The sequence below is a fragment of the Lissotriton vulgaris genome, chromosome 11 (genome assembly GCF_964263255.1).
Source record: "Lissotriton vulgaris chromosome 11, aLisVul1.2, whole genome shotgun sequence".
Taxonomy (NCBI): Eukaryota; Metazoa; Chordata; class Amphibia; order Caudata; family Salamandridae; genus Lissotriton; species Lissotriton vulgaris.
In genome coordinates this window covers 195,375,193-195,392,426 of record NC_141699.1, presented here as the reverse complement: position 1 = coordinate 195,392,426, position 17,234 = coordinate 195,375,193, and the positions used below count along the sequence as shown (strand labels likewise).

Genomic DNA, 17,234 nt, shown 5'->3' with positions numbered 1-17,234 from the left:
AACAAAAAGTAGTGCACAGAAACTAAAACACATGGCTAATAGTGAAAGGATCCATGGAGAGGGGGCAGGCTGCAGGGTACAACAAAACAGTGGGACTAATGTAAACTATTCACTAATAAAAACAAAGGAATGTATAAAAGGTAGATGAAAGAACCAATGGGAAGCACTGGGCGGTTTCCCAAAGGCAGCGTATGTGCAGCCTAGGCGAGACCTAAAAAGGAGTTAGAACACCCAAAAGGATAGGGAATAATTGAAACAGTAGAAGCCTCTCAGTGGGTGGCTCCAGTGGTTGTGGCCAAAAACGTTTTGGTAACATAAGTCTTTGTGTAGATCTGAGATACCTCAACAAAGAGGTTATTGTAGACAGATTTCCTTTGCTGAATATTATGGATATGATAGGTTTAATGGGGAATGCTAAATTTTTTTATACGCTTGATCTAACATCTGCATACCATCAAGTGCATTTGAGTGACAATTCTAAGGACCTCATTGCATTTATCATGCCTTTTGGTGTGCTCTGCTTTACCAGAGTGCCTTTTTGTTTTTGTTCTCCAGCCTTGGTGTTTCAGAGACTTATGACAGAAATCCTAGGAAATTAGGAAGGGGGGTCATATTTTTTCAAGATTATGTTTTGATTTATTCATTTTAGTAACACCACTGTGGATCATTTTGACAAAATCAGAAAAGTTGATCACACTTAAAGCTAATAAATGCAAATGTTGCTGTCCCAAAATTTCATATCTAGGACACATCACTGAAGAGGGTGTAAGACCTAAAACCAATTTAATTGAAAACATATTGATCTAGCCTGATCCCACGAAAAAAAGAAGAGGTACATTTGTTTCTTTGTATGGCTGAGTTCTAGGACATTCATAACCTTCTTATAAAAGGTGTCCAGTTCACGAGGAGTGAGGAATGTCAGAAGGAATTTACTGATTCGAAGGTGAGTTTTTAAACAGAACAATTTTAAGTTTTATTCCACGTTCACCTTGTTGTGTGACCACGGAGTGACAACGCTATTGGTGCTCTGCTAAAACAGCATCAAGATTGTGGTGAGTTCACTATAGCCTTCGCCTTTAGATCTTTGACGGGGGCTGAAAAGAAAAAATCTATGATTGAAAAGGAGGCTGTGCACTCCATGCCACTGGAGTCAACATATCCTGGCTGATGATGGGTGAAACCCTGAAACCGGTCCTAGGATGCTTGTTACCAGTCCAGGGAGGACCTGGCCTGGCAGCTCGGGCTTGACTGTTCCCACTGGGTGCAGGGTCAAGACTGATTTGCATATTGCTGGGTTCAAACTGGAATTGCATGACGAGCAACAAAAACAACGAATTTAGGCCCAGATCTGGGGTGAATGTATGACATTGTTCTGAACTCTGTGTATCAATTGTTCTTTTTGCAACTGGCTGTACATTGGGCAATTGGAAAGTACAAACTGTTTGTGTGGGGTGGTAAATTTGTGATTAAATTAAACCATAAACCATTGCATAGACGTAGTTGGTAAGAAGGGGTTGGATCTCTTCTCGCATCTGCAGGTGTTTGGTGGCATTACAGAATTATCATTTTAAAGTGTCATACTAGCCAGGCGTAAATAATAAAGCTGCTGATTTGCTTGTCGAGCTTACTGGTGGATTCCCTAGAGACTGATGAAGACAGTGACGCCTGGTGGTTAGTGGACAATGTTAAGGTTTCTAACACCACCTTGGGTTGTGTGTGTGAGGAGGGATGGTTCCCTGAAACAGAGAAAGATATTGCTTTGAAGAATGTATGCGAAGCCATTATGGATGGTAAGAAAATGACGCCCGTGATGAGAGATTGGCAGGATTTGGTAACGTGTTGGATGAAATTTTCTGTCAACAATAACTTTAAACTTCAAAGTAGAAGACCTGTTCCTCCAGTTGGAGTGAAAGAGCTATTGGTACATCTTGCTCATGAAGGCCACCAAGTTATTTGCCAAACCAAGGAAGGAAATGTTGTGTTGCTCCTATTAGTGGGCAGGCATGGATGTGATGGTTGAGGAACTGTTATGAGTTGAGGTGAGTGACAAAGAAAAAACATCTCCAATGGTTTATCGAGAGATACCCAAGGAGGTTTGTGACAAAACAGGCTTTGACATTGGTTGGGGTGGAGGGGGGGGGGGGGGGGGGGGGGGGTTGGGGGGAGGGGTCGGTCAACTGAGGCTCCACTGAGTATTTACTAGTGCCGATGGATATGCTTAAGGCCTGAAGTATGGGTTACTAGGATAGTTACCACATCAACGATGATCAAGTTTATGACTGATGTATTTTCCAAAGAGGGGAATCCCAAGTGTATCTTCACAGATAATGGGATTTTGTCATAAAAAGTATGCTTTGTACCACCCAGAAACCAATGGCATGGTGGGATGATTTAATAGGACACTGAAGGGGAAACCACAAAATTGTCAAAATCCCTAAGGGTCAGTTGGGTGTAACTGGTGAAAAAGAGTGGAGGAGTATAGATTTACTCTTCATACCACTACTGGTGAAGGTCCATTTGAACTGTTTGAGAAACACAGGCCTTGCATCAGGATATGTCCGACTTGGGTTTAAGTTTATTATGAGTTTTCCCCCTTGAAAGAAATACTATTTGAAAGAAACCATATTAAGGAACTCTTGTTGCAAAACAAAAAAGGGGAGTATGATAAGCGTAAAACTGTTAAACCCATGGCTGTTAAGTTTGGAGATGTTGTAAAGGTCAAACTGCTAAAGAAAAGCAACATTGTGGTGTTTAAGTGATGTTTATTCTTTCTTGAACATTCTTCTTTGTTAGTTGTTCTGCTTTCTTGTTTTTTGGGGGGCTTTATTTTTTTCCCTATAGGAGGAGCTGCGGCTGAAGTTTCACCTCTACAATAAAACCTACATTGGATTTACGCATTTGGAGGACTCTTATTTTCATTTAGATTTCACAGGTGGCATGGAGTCAGAATGCATGAAGAAATGCTCTCCAACAATGCTTATAACATTCTGGATGCAGCTTTCCTCTTGAACACAAAAGAGATGCCAGTCACATCAGCTTGTTCCCTCTGTCTAACAATGGAAGACTGCCTCCTCCTCTACTAGTAATATGTTGTTGATGGTTAAATACAGAACTCACTTTCCAACAGTAACCAACCAGAATTGTTTAGCGTGTCTGCAGTGCTCATCAGCATAATCCTAGCTTGCTTTAGCTCTGAGACTCGGGTTAACTAACCATCTAGATATGGGGAGGGCACATAACCCTTTTTCCCCCTGAAGATAAGCACCTGCCAGTAACTTGTACTTGGTAAACACTTGTGTGGCAGATTTCAGCTTGAAGGAAGTGCCTTTAGTTGTAAAAGGTGATTTGCCGTTGTGAAGTGAAAACACAAAATTCCATGATTTGCATAAATTGGTATGTTCAAATATGCATCTTCTAGATCTAATGCAGATAAAACATCCCCTTTTATGATGAACAGTAGAATATCCTTTACTGGAATCATCGGAAACCTCTGCTTTTAGAGGTATTTGCAGAGGTGCCTTAAGTCCAGCACCGGCTGCCATTCTCTAGATTTCTTTAGTATAAGAAAGACTCAAATAAAATACTATACCCTTTTCTGAATCTGGCAGTCTCCAATTCCAGTTCAATTACATGATGTGCATTTCCCCTCCTTGGAGAGGACGGTGGTGTTTTTCTATGAATTATAGCAGATGGTCATGTTTGACTACATCCAATAGCCACAGTCTGAAATTAAAATCTGCAATTTTTGGAGTTATCCGGACTTCCAACAGCAGTGTAAAGAGGGAGGAGGAGAGCCTGGTCAAGTGAATTTCAATTTCTCTTATCTCCAAACTTTGAAGTTTTGTTATCGCTATGCTTTTGTCCTTGCTTGCTAGAATGGGGACACTGCAGTCTTTGTAGATGTGAAACAGAACTGAGACCTATTCTGTATGTCCTGATGAAAACTGGATCCCTGGTGGAAAGGTCTTTGGTACTGGTACTTGAAGCAGTGACTGTTCGGCACAGACCCCAGTGATTGTGTGGTGTCTTCTCGCTTTGATTATCTACAGGATCTCGTCTACTTTCTTGCCAGAAACATTCTGCCCATCGAAGAGCATGTCCATAATTTTAGATTGCACCCCAGACCTGGAAATAGAACTTATGAGCCATCCATAGTGACGCAGCACCACAACATCCCCAATGTGGCAAAAGCCTCAAATATCAATATCAATAGCTGTGTCAGTTAGAGAAGTTGAGGCTTACTTTCCTCCCTCAAAATCACCCTTGCTTGAATTCTGACCTGTACCAGATGACTAGCAAGGAAAGGATCTATATCAATCTATAGTTAGGGGTCCTATCTGGCCACTACTACAGAGGTACTGGCAATATTAACAGAATCTGCTGCTACAACATTGATGTGCTTCCCCAAGGAGTCCCATTTACCCCCTTCTCTATCCGTTGGGAAATATGCAGGGTATTGCAGGACTGCGAACTGCATTTAGCAGCTGTGGAAACTACTGAATTAGCTTAATCTTGATGTAGGATGTAGACTGGAGGAGACTCTGTAGCTACATTTCTTTCCAATGCACAATAAATTTACCTTTGCAGTAAATTTACTTTTTCTTTATTAAAAGAGCTTCTTCCCAAACGTGATCATGGATGGAATTGTTCTAACAGTTCAGTGAGCCTTCTCCTTAAAATCAAAAAGAAAAACAACTTTCCCAAGTGGGCACAGGCATGCTGAATCTCGGAGATGCCTCTACTACCAGATCGGTGGAACGTGCAAATGTTTCAGGATAAATATCTTGGAAAAGGGTCTGGACGTGCTCCATCATGAGCAACAAACTGGTCCCATTCCACATCTTTATTGTGGATGTTTGCACCGAGGCCAGCAGTACCCTCTACATTTTCATACTCGTCATAATAATCACCTGACTATTGTAGGTTATTGCTCTTATCATCAACACTACTTGAAGATGCAGCATCCTTATCAATAGGAACTTTTGGGAAAGACTGCAGAGAAGCTGGTTTGAAAGGCCTAGGGGTTTAACAGGCGTAGTGTGCTGAGATGAAGGAGTTTGAGGAATAGGCACAGGACAAAAGGCTGTAGATTTGACACAGACTGTGCAGTTGCAAAGTTTGATAAAAATGTGCATTACCCAACTAATAAACATTTCTTTGGAACTAATGAACCACCTTTTGCTATTCCTATCAAAGCCTACAAATATTTACACCCAACCGTTCCTAAACAAATTGTCATGAAGATATATTTATAACAGTTAATTGTTTAGTGGTTGGCCTTTTTTTCTTTACAAAAACAATAAAGAAAATAAGCATATTCTAATAGGGTTCCTATCTTCCAGTGTAGCAAAGTAGGCTAAGCTCCATCCTCAGACGGCTGCAAGTTAAAGGAATGCTATGATATTTTTCAATGTTAGTGAATGTAATGGTACACTGCTTTTCGGACATTGACTTTCACGGGTTACCATCCTCACAACAGGGAATAAATCAAGCCTATGAAAGATCCAGTGCTGAAGAAAAATGATTTGACAGTATGGTAAAAATAAAATCTAGTTTTCTCTACAATTATGAATTGGGCGACAATCCTTAGCTGATAAATAAAAACCTTTAGAGGACAGTATAGAGACAGACACTATGATCAGCACTGTTACCGGCATGTCTAACACCAATCTAACAGATTAACAAAGAAACCCACAAATATGTGCAGTAGACATTTGTAACCCTTTGCTGTCTAACGGCCATAATTGTTTTACTGCAGTCTAAGAATTGTGGCGAAGAGTGGGTACTTTTACTTGCTGCATACTAGTAGTACTTTAATTAAGATCTGCTTTCTCTCTTTTTCATAGTTTAATGTGCACATCGATTTAATACAGCAGTATTAGGTAGAGGATAAATCTTACGGTTACTTCGTGTTACTGTTGATAACCATAACTAAGGATGAAGAGCCCTGTCACCCAACTACAATTGAAGCCAACGTAGCTTTGTACAACAGAGCTATTAAGCTACCACCATGACAACTTAGGTATCACCAAGAAGGTCAGTAGTTCAGAGAGGTGGCCTATCACACTGACATTAGAATATTAAGGATTCATTGTGCATACATATTTTAAAAGCAAAAACATCAAACAGAAAAAATGAACACAATATTTGCAAATATCTACCTACCTTTGTGCAATTTTCACAGACAACATCTTTAACCGATTCAGAAGAAATAAAATGCTGGAGACAGTGATCCAGTGTCAATGGACGACCCTGCAAGTAGAGACAACATTTTACAGCACAAAAACATATTGTGCACCAAAATTGGTAAAACACATTTGTATATTTATGAGTGCCACTACAGCTTTCAGTTGTCATCATGTTCATCATTGATCATTTTGAATTACTAAGTGTATTAGTTTTTAAAGCTTAAAAAAATGACAGCTACATGTAGCTCATCCTTCCTTTAATTTGCAAATTTGCAGCTGTTTCCCAAACAATGTACCATACCGACTTCTTTCAACAGGACGTCCTCACACCTAGATCTGAAAATCCCTCCAGTGCTTGCCAGGCTCTGCAATCCACCCTCTATGGGTGGCAAACCTCAACAGCACACGGTCTTCAGATATGCGCAGCAGGGTGGGCTGCAAGGCCTAGCTTGCAAGACAAGCCCTGAGACCCACTCTGCGTGGGTGGGTAGCCACTCAATGGAAATGCGCAACATCCAAGCTTTCGAATAAGCGCTTGTGGTCCCTCTTGAAGTGTCCGTTTACTCGATAGAGAGATCTCTTAGGTTTTCCTCCGGAGCACAGATGATTATTTTTGCATTTTCTGCAATATATGGCAAACACTGTCATCCCTGTATCAGACTTCTACTCGAGTTTGAAGAACATTAGCTAGAACTCCTTTGTCTTCCTGCTTCTGACTCTAGTGCTCTATGTCTGCAAGAAAAAACAATTTGGGTCTAAAGCATGAGGTGCTTGATCATGGCAATGTCCCAAATGAGTATGGGCTTGGATGTTGGATTTTCAGCACTTGGTGGCATAATGTGCACATCCAGGAGAAGGAATATACATTGGTGTCCGCAGCTTATTAAGTTGTTGTTGCAAACTCAACATCTTCCTCAGTTAACGGTGGAGCTTCTTACTGCAGCTTTGCTCTCCTTTTCACGTTGGTTCTCCACTGTGTTAGACATCTTCCTTTTTAATGGCAAAAGAAGAAACGGTTTCTTACCTGCAACTCCTGTTCTCTAGTAGGGGTATTTCCATAAGTTATAGGCACTTGAATAGTCCCGCCCACGTGCTGGGAACCCGGAGCACTTCTTTAGATATATCTTTTTATTTTGATATTTTTCGCCTTTCTTCAGGAAGGCCTGAACAGACAATTAAGAGATAGAAAGAAAATAATGCAGCCTAAATACATAGGCTACACTGGCTGCATCCTCATCAGGAATTGAAAAAAGGTAGCCAGTAGACTACATTTGTGTAGTTTTAATAGTATCAAACACACAGAATAATCTCCTTCAAAAAATCCCTTTTTTCATGATATTATTGAAAGGAAAGGATAGAGTAGCCTTCATAGGCTGCCATTATGTCTTTAAAAAAAGCTGTGCCTTTAAGATCCCAGAGACCACCAGTATCTCATCATGCAGAGCCAGTAGTAGCAGTTACTTCAGGTTTTTTTTCTGGCTCCTGCTGTCAAGACCCTGGAGCATTGAGCTCCACCAATTTGATATTTCTCTTCAAAATTCAGTTCTGAATTTAGCATTTAACTGCTTTACTCGACATCTTTGGTCTTCCTCTTTGTGTTTCTGTTTTTTTTCTCACTTAAAATGCCATCTCTTTTTGATAGGTGCCCAGACAGTGACAAGGAGAAGGCCAAGACGGATCCTCAGAGTGTGCATAATTTGTCATGTTCCTGATGCTTGTTCCATCTGCAAAACCTTCTCAAAATGTACTCTGCCTGACCGAGAAAGAATTCGACTTCAGGGAGCTGAAGAGAGAAGAAAACAGGCCAAGTCTTCAGGTGGAACTCCAGGGGGAGGAGTGGGTCATTCTTCTACCAGGGCTCGGTCTTCAGCTTCTAGGGGGCTCCCCAGTAGAAGAAGGGCTGAAAAACGGCAATTCCAGATTTTGATATGGGGTTGCCTTTAGGAGGTGGTGAAAAAGACACAAAAAGTTGTTTTGTTTTACGAAAAGGTTTTGTTCTTTCAATGTAATAAAGGAGTGCTCTATTTATATCAAGAGTATGTAGAGCTCTTTCTGCAACTATGTGGTTGCGAGAATAAAACTGGCAACTCCACAGACTGAGGTGAAAGGGAGAAATAACCTTATGAAGGAATTTTGGATTGGTTTTAAGAATCACTTTGTTATGATGGAGTTGTAGAAATGGTTCTTGAATAGTGAGTGATTGTATTTCACTAACCCTTCTAAGGGAAGTAATGGCCACAAGGAAAGCGACTTTTCATGTAAGAAATTGTAACTCACATTTATGCAGAGGTTCGAATGGAGGGCCCATTAGTCTTGTGAGAATAATATTCAAATTCCATACAGGTGAGGGTGGTACCCTGGGAGGAATTACTCTTTTGAGACCTTCCATAAATGCTTTGATGGCAGGTACTCTGAATAGCAATAAATGTTGCCTATTTTGTAAGTAGGCTGCAATGGCAGCGAGGTGCAGCCTAATAGATGTGTATGCTAGGCTAGACATTTGAAGATGTAATGATGTGTTGAATAGACACATCAAATGGATTGATATTGTTGTTGTTACAGTATATAACAAATCTTTTCCACTTGGCTGCGTAGTTCATACAATCAGGGGGAAGGTTAAGGTAACCAAACTCTAAGACTTCAGGAGCCAGATCGCTAGGTCTCATCTCTCCACAGTACTGGGTTAAGAGGTGTGGGGAAGAGTTGTAGTTTTTGGTGTGGGAGTACCGATAGTTGTAGGAATATTGTGTACCACGGTTGTCTGGCCCATGTTGGAGCAACCAGGATAAGTGTCAGTGAGTATTGCTGCAGTTTGCGCACCACCAGTGGAATGAGTGGGAGAGGCGAAAAGCGTACGCAAATCTGCCTGACCAATTTCTCCACATCGCATTGCCTTTAGACACTGGGTGTGGATATCTGACGGTGAAGCTTGGGCATTTGGCACTTTCGTGTGTGGCGAAGAGGTCTATGTCTGGTTGTCCCCACATGTGGAAAAACGGTTGAAGAACTTGCAGATGAAGTTCCCACTCGTGAATCTGTTGAGTTTGACGACTTAACAGATCTGTGATATTGTTCTGGAGTCCTGGAACATGTTGGGCTAGGATAAAAATGTTCTAGGGAATAGCCCATCTCCATATATTTTGTGCTAGCTGGTAGAGTTGTAGGGAGTGTATCCTGCCTTGCTTCTGTATGTAATACGTTGCTGTCATGTTGTCTGTTCGGACTAGGACAGCTTTGCCTGATATTTGTTTTTAGAATGCTTTAAGGGCTAGAAATATGGCTAATAAATGCAGATGGTTAATGTGGAGTAATTTTTGTTGTGGAGTCCACGTGCCCTGCATGGTGTGATACAATAGATGAGCTCCCCAGCCAGAGAGCGATGTGTCCGCTGTCATGACTATCTGTGGAACTGCCTCTATCAATTGTCGCCCTTTGAAAAGGTTTTTGGTTTTCCACCACTGCAGGGAGCGATGAGTGGGACCGTCTACCAACACCAGATCTGTTAGCTGACCTTGAGCCAGGTTCCATTGTCATGCTAGACACTCTTGTAGAGGACGCATCTGGAATCTTGCGTGAGGCACTATGAATATGCAAGAGGCCATCACCCCTATGAGCTGCATGAACACTCGAGCTGGAAGAGAGTGTTGTGGCTGAAATCTGGTTATTAGGGTTTGCATGCTTTCTATCCTGGCTGGATTGGGATAAGCTAGAGCTTTTGTGGTGTCTATTGTGGCACCCAGGTATTGTTGTATGTGGGACAGTCGCAGATGAGACTTTGCATGATTTACTGTGAATCCTAGGTTGGTGAGTAGTTGAATAGTAGCGTTAGTGTGATGTACACACTGACTGTATGAGCTGGCTTTTATTAGCCGTGAATCCTAAGTTGGTGAGTAGTTGAATAGTAGCGTTCGTGTGATGTACACACGGACTGTATGAGCTGGCTTTTATTAGCCGGTCGTCTAGATATGAGAAGACATGAATGTGTTGTCTTCTGAGATGAGCTGCAACTACTGCCAGGCACTTGGTGAATACTCGAGGTGCTGTGGTGACTCGGAATGGGAGTACTTTGAATTGGTAGTGTTGATCGTCCACTACAAACCTGAGGTATCTCCTGTGAGATGCGTGAATGGGAATATGAAAGTAGTCATCCTTGAGATCTAGAGTGTATCGTATCGTATCGTATCGTAGGGGGAACTTATAAAGCGCGCTGACACCATGGGTTTCCTGGCGCTGGTAGAGAGTACAGGAGACAGAGAGACTAGACAGATTGGGGGAAGAGCCAGGTTTTTAAAGACTTGCGAAAGAGGGTTAGGGAGTTGGAGATTTTGAGGGGGAGAGGAAAAGAGTTCCAAAGCTTGGGGGCCAGGTAAGCAAATCTCCGGCCTCCAGATCTACAGAGCTTGAAGGAAGGAACAGTCAGAAGATGAAGGTGAGAAGATCTCAGGGTACGGGATGGGCAGTAGGGACTGATAAGGGATTTGACAAAAGCAGGGCAGGGGCCAAGTAGTGACTTAAAGACAAGGCAGCCGGTCTTGAAGGCTGCCCTGGAGGCGACAGGGAGCCAGTGGAGTTTGACAAGGAGGGGCCTGGCAGATTGCCACTTCGGAATCCCTAAAGCTAGTCTCGCCGCCTTATTTTGGACCACTTGTAGTCTAGCCATCGATGTTTTGGACAGGCCGTGGTAGATCGAATTGGAAAAGTCTAGGCGGGAGAGGACGAGGGCCATGATGACGTGCAGGAGGGCATCAGGTGTGAAGAGATATGCCACTTTCCTGATCCTGCGCAGTTGGTAGATGCAGGACGAAACCACGGTCCCTACCTGCGGCCCCAGGGATAAGGCGGAGTCGATGGTAACCCCCAGGCTCTTCACCGAAGCTGCAGGGGTGGGAGGGGGGCCCATGTCCACCGGCCAGAATTGAGGCCCCCAAAAGGAGGCACTCTTGCCGGGGAGGAGAAGCTCCGTCTTTCCGGGGTTCAGTTTTAACTGATTGTGGCCCATCCACTGGAGAATGTGGGACATAACTGCTTGAAAGTTGGGGATAGCAGAAGGGGAGTTAAGAGAAAAGATGAGTTGCAGGTCGTCCGCGTAGTTAAACACGGTAACGTCCCACTGCCTCAGAGAAAAAAGAAGGGGGCGAAGATAGAGATTGAAAAGAAGAGGGGACAGAGAAGAGCCCTGGGGAACCCCGCAGAGCGAATGCTCTCTGGGAGCTCTAAAGGAGCCCAGGCTGAGGGTCTGGGACCTGCCTGTCAGAAAGGATCTGACCCAGGCCAGCGCCAGGTCCTGGATGCCAGCCTGTTCGACACGGTGGAGAAGGATGTTATGGTCCACCGTGTCGAAGGCGGCTGACAGGTCTAATAATACCAGGGCCTGGGGAACAGCCTTGTCCACACCGTCTCTCAGGGCATCCAGCACGGCCAAGATCACTGTCTCCGTAGAGTGGCCGGGTCTGAAGCCTGCCTGGTTGGTCTCGAGGAAGTTGGATTTCTCGATGAACAGGGAGAGACAGGAGGTGACGTGGGCTTCCAGGATCTTTGACAAGAAAAGGTAAGAGGGAGATAGGGCGGTAGTTTGCCGGGACAGCGGGGTCAGCCCCCGGTTTCTTCAGGAGGGGCACCAGCACGGCCTCCTTGAAGGAACCCGGCACCATACCAGAAGAGAGAGAAGAGTTTAGCAGAGGAAGGATGCAGTCGGGTAAAGAATGGCAGATGTCCCGGAGTATGGAGGGAGGGCAGCAGTCGTCTGGAGATCCCGACTTGACGCGGGTGGCGAGAGTCGCCAGAGATGTAGAATCTAAGAGGGGAAATTGAGTGAAAGAGGAAGAATTGTGAGGAGGGGAGACAGATCCAGCGCCAGGAATCATAATGGGTATGGTGTCCTTGATTGATACGATTTTATCGATAAAGAAGGTGCTGAGAGTGTTACATGCTTCCTGTGTGGGGGCCTGAGTGGGGAGCGTTCTGGGGTCGGAAGTGAATTCGGTAAGCACCTTAAAGATTTCCTTAGACTGACAGGGGGCAGACAGAATTTTTCCAGAAGCATAGGTTTTTTTGGCTTCCAGGATGGCAAGTTTATACCTATTGCGTGCAGCTACATAGGCGTCTCTGCTTGTGGCGCAGTAGTCCCTCCTCCACTTGCGTTCAGACTGGCGGAGTTCTAAGTGAAGGGTTTTTAAAAGGGGAGTAAACCATTTGTGAGAATGGCAGTGGCGGGATTGGGGAAACTTAGTAAGGGGAGCAAAAATGTCACTGGCTGTGGTGAGCCAGTCTGTCACGAGCCTGCATAGCTCGTCAGTGCCCGTGTCATCGGGTAGCAGGGGGGGCGTTTGGGAGAGGTGATCCAATAGTTTGGGGGGGTCGACAGCCTTCCACTTGCGAGCCATGCCACCCTCCCGTAGAGGTGCTCTAATCTGGCCAACCACCGAGAATGTGGTGTCGATCAAAAGGTGGTCTGACCACACACAAGGAGTTATAAGTGGGCAGGAGGATGTGACTCCATGGGTCCAGATATGGTCGAGGATATGGCCACCCTTATGGGTGGCTGACCTGATTAGTTGGGTAAAATTCAGGCTCGAGAGACCCTCGAATAGTTCGATAGCATGTGAGCCAGCGTCCTCATGCTGGAACCAATAATTAAAGTCACCGATGATGACAATACGGGGGGAGCAGGTAGCAATATTGGTCAGCTGGTCGATAAAAGAAGAAGGGAAGGAGGGCATGGGGTGGGGAGGACGGTATAGTAGCACCAGAGTGACTGCGCCTACTTCAGTCCCCAGGCTGAGGACCAAGGTGTCCACTTCCGGCAGGGTCATGGCCGCAGAGGCAATGATCTTAAGATCCTTGCGAATGATTGCCACCACCCCTCCCCCGGTGCGACCCCCAGCTCGGTTGGTGTTCAGCAGAAAGTAGTCGGGGGGTAGTGTGGCCAAGATGTCTGGAAGGGAGTCGTCAGTGAGCCGAGTCTCTGATAACAGCAGGACATCGGGGTTTTCAGACATCAGTAGCTGTAGGATATCGACTTGGTGCTTGACCATTGATCGGGTATTTAGATATAATACCCGAATGGACGACTCCGTGATAGCCGGGGTGACCAGAGAGGGGGTCGGCGCTATGTTAGGGGTTGGAGTGCCTGCGATGCCGAGAGATGTAATACGAGCCCAGGTGTCAGAGGGGAGAGGGCCGGCGGAGGCATGTAAATACCTGAGGGTGGAAGGCGTATAGGAAAGAGGAGTAGTAGCATCCCGGGCCCCAGGCCTCGTCCGGCCGCGGACGGGCGCAGACGAGCTTAACTCAGGCGCAACTCCGGCGCGCCTACGTCGCGCCCGCTGCGCTCGTCCGCTGCGCTGACGCATAGCGGCCGTTTATATAGGGGCGGGACGAGGGTGGAGTGTCTGGGCTGCACTCCAAAGGAACAAGCCCAATCCAAGATGGCGCCCGCGAGCGCTGGGAACCGGCGGTTCCAGGCAGCCCCCAGCCAGCAGCTTACCTTGGGAGAGTAAGGTTTTCAGGTTAGTTTACCTGCATAACGAAATAGTGGGTTAAAATACAATTTAAAATCCGGGAAAGCGAGAAAGCGCGACCCGCTCGCAATCAGCGGGGCACAAGTAGATAATACACAGATAATACACAGGTTGCTCTCTGAGCGCTGGCGAGTCAGCCCACTGCCACTGGGCCACTCGCAAGGAAGTCGCCTTGTGAAAGGAGAGGAAGAACCTGTTGAAGTGTGACCATGTGGAAATGGTCCGATTGTATGGACAGGCTTAGGGGTCTTAGGTCTAGAATAGGTCTTAGAGAGACATCCTTTTTTGGAATGAGAAAATACAGTGAGTAAACTCCTGTGTTTTGATGGTGCAAGGGAACTGGTTCTATTGCATCTTTCAGTAGGAGAAAGATGACTTCCTGCTTGAGCAGCGATAGATGTTCTAACGGCATCGGACGCGGTCTTGGTGGTATGGTGGTGGGGTAAAGGTAAGTTCTAGACAGTAACCTGACTGAACGATTTGTCTCACCCACCTGTCTGTGGTAATGTTGTTCCAGACAGGAAGTGAGTGGAATGGTCTGGGGGAGTAGAGGGAAGTAATTGGGTAGGTGTGGAGGCAGATCTGATATTATTGGTCTTGCCTCTACCTTTGTTATTGTTGCCTCTGTAACCGCCTCTCTGGTAACCTCTAGTGAAAGTAGACTGGGTGGGAGCTTTGTAAGAGGTGGAGCGGTTGTCAGAGGGGTAGCCTCTGGAGGTGCCCTTGTAGAAGAAGCGACAAAGGGAACGTCTGGGAGATTGCGATTGCAATGCTCCCATCGATTTGGCTGTGTCTGTGTCCTTTTTCATTTTTTCTACTGATGAATCGACATTGGGCCCAAAAAATTGTTCCTGATTGAATGGTTGGTTTAAAATAGAAGTTTGTACTTCTGGTCTAAAACCAGAAATGCATAGCCAAGCATGTCTACGCAGAAGGACACTTGTGTTTACTGCTCTAGAAGCGGTGTCTGCTGCGTCCAGAGAACATCGAATGGAAGTGTTAGTAATGATTTTTCCCTCTTGTATAAGGTCATTGGTCCTGTTTTTATATTTGTCTGGAGGGTGCTGTAATAGGGTCTCTAACTCATCGTAATGTGCCCTATCGTATCTGGCTAACAAAGCTTGAATGTTGGCAATACGCCATATGTTAGCTGCCTGGGACGCTGTTCTATTGCCCGAGGCATCCAAGAGTTTGGACTCTTTATCAGGGGGTGGAGCATCAGCGGAAGTCTGAGAATTGGCCCTTTTCCTAGCGTTGGAAACTACTAGTGAATCTAAGGGTAAAGGCCTTTATTATAAGCTGGGTCGGCAGGGGCAGCTTTGTATTTTTTCTTGATCCTGGGGTTGATAACTCTAGCCCTGACAGGATCTTTAAAAACTTCGGGGCATGCTTGAGGACTCCTTTTAGCATAGGCAAGATAGAGATGGTCCTTTGTGACATGTCAAAAGTGTCAATTAGAAAATCCTCTTCCACTGGGTCTGTATGTAAGTTAACCCCATGGATAGTGCAGCTCTGTAAAGCAGCTGATTAAATCCTGTTGTGTCCTCTGGAGGGGAAGGTCTAGAGGGGTAGACATCCTCCTGTGGAACATTAGGGACATCTGGAGTGTTGTAATCGTCCCAGGGGTCAGGGGAAGAAGATGGACTAAGGTCCCCTAGTGGCTGTTCACCTGCACCCTCCCCAGGGCTGTCAGAACTATCATTATCGTCCCTTGGTGGAGAAGATGGCGTAGGAGAGTGATGTGGTGGGGAAGGGGAAGAGGTGGTGGTGGTGATGGAGAAGGAATTCTAAGTGGAGATCAGGCAATATTCTGTTCTTTTGGTGGTGGAGCCAGTGCAGGCCTATCCAATGGTGTCTTCTTTGAGCTTAGGATGAGCTGACCAGTTTTGGGGTCTTTTAAGATTGTTTAGGATCTGGCAGAAAAAGCTCTTCTGAGGGAGGCTTGTCTTTCAGCGCAGACTTTTTAGGTTCGGACGCCTTGCGCGGCACCGACTCTGGAACGGTTTTGTCTTTTGGCTTGGACCCGTGAGGTTTTACAGTCTCTGTATGTGGAAACGGTGTTTTCTTGGGTTCCGAAGTTTTTTTCGGTTCTGAAATTTTCGGCTCCGAAGGTTGTTCCGAACTTTTAGGGAGCAGCTTTTTGCTCGGCTCCGAGTTTTTTCAGAGTCGAATGGTCGGTGGTTGTTGGTTTTGATGCAGAGTGCTTCGATTTGGAGGCAGTGTTCGGCGCGGAGGAGGAGGGTTTTTTCTTTTTCAGTGCCGGTGAATGAGTTTCGGTACAGACGGCAGGCTGACTCAAGCTAGATGGGCCTGAAGGCTTAATGGGTTTCTTTGGCGAGCCAGAGGGCGGGGCATGGGAATCAGTCTCTCGGTGGGCACCTGGGCCCGAAGGTGAAGGTGTGACCAAAGCCTTTTTGGATGGTGTATGGAGGAGGTCGACGTCTCTCCTTACGACCCGCTGCGCCAGAGTGAGGTCTTCGATGTCGGAGTCATCAGCTTCGGAGGCGCTGTGCTCTTCAACCCGCTCTTGTTCTGGTACGTTGACGCCCTCTTGGAAGATGTTGTCGGGAATGGATGTTGACGAGCGAGCCATTGTTCTTCGAGCTCGACGATCATGAATGGTCTTCTTGGAGCGGAAAGAGGCACAAGCTGCACAGTCTCAGGCCTCGTGCTCCGGTGAAAGGCAGAGGTTACACACCTCATGCAGATCGGTGTGGGGAAACTTCAACCCACATCGAGGACACTTCTTGAATAGAGTCCTTTCCATGAGCCAGATGCTAAGGCCCAGGTAGGCCCGAAGGCCCTCGTCAACGATCGGAATCGAGGACTTCGACGCTGGAGAGATGCGTGGCTACTAGGGTTCTTGATCGAAAACAATACCATAGAAAGGGTGAAGGATTGCACATCGAAAGTTGTATCGGTAACGGCACCGAATTGGAGCACGATAAACACATCCGAGCCCGATGGCGGAAAAAAACAATCTGAAGATGGAGCTGATGCCCATGCACACTATCATCCAAAGGAGGAGTCGCCTATCTCATGATTTCCAAAGACTTCTCCAAGACAAAAACAAGTGCAATAATCCAGGCCCAACACCAGATGGCGATCTATGCATAGTGTGTGATCTGCAGCTCATATGCCTCGATAATACAGTAAACTGGAGAAGAACATAACCAGTTACTTAGATGAATTTGGGGGTACACAACACCACATTTGTCACACGACCTCGAGTTATACTTCGGGGCACCACAGTCAGACCTTGTGGGGGTCTAAAATGATTATGTCCACTGCAAGTTCAACAAGGTTTAAAGCCTTACTTCTTTATGGTGATGACTCTGGCCACTGCACTCCAGGAATTTGTGAGAAAATGGTAAAATCTAAAAAGAAAAACAGTGAGAGGAGCTCCAGATCGGTGTCGAAGTTTGCAAAAAAAGGGAAAGGACGTCAGTGACCAAGTGTAGGCAATATATCTATCCAGTGACCTCACTCCTGCATTGCTTCCAGGGCAGAGATGGTGCCAGCACCC

The 17,234-nt window shown here is 45.6% G+C and overlaps 1 protein-coding gene across 1 annotated transcript in view; it reads right to left on the bottom strand.

Moving 5' to 3' along the window:
• Positions 1 to 17,234, bottom strand: part of USP30 (ubiquitin specific peptidase 30) — a 446,442-nt gene that overhangs the window by 211,339 nt on the left and 217,869 nt on the right. The window contains exon 9 of the mRNA XM_086943095.1: positions 6,166 to 6,252. Coding sequence (XP_086799221.1) covers positions 6,166 to 6,252 — 87 coding nt within the window. The remainder of the gene's footprint in view (positions 1 to 6,165; positions 6,253 to 17,234) is intronic.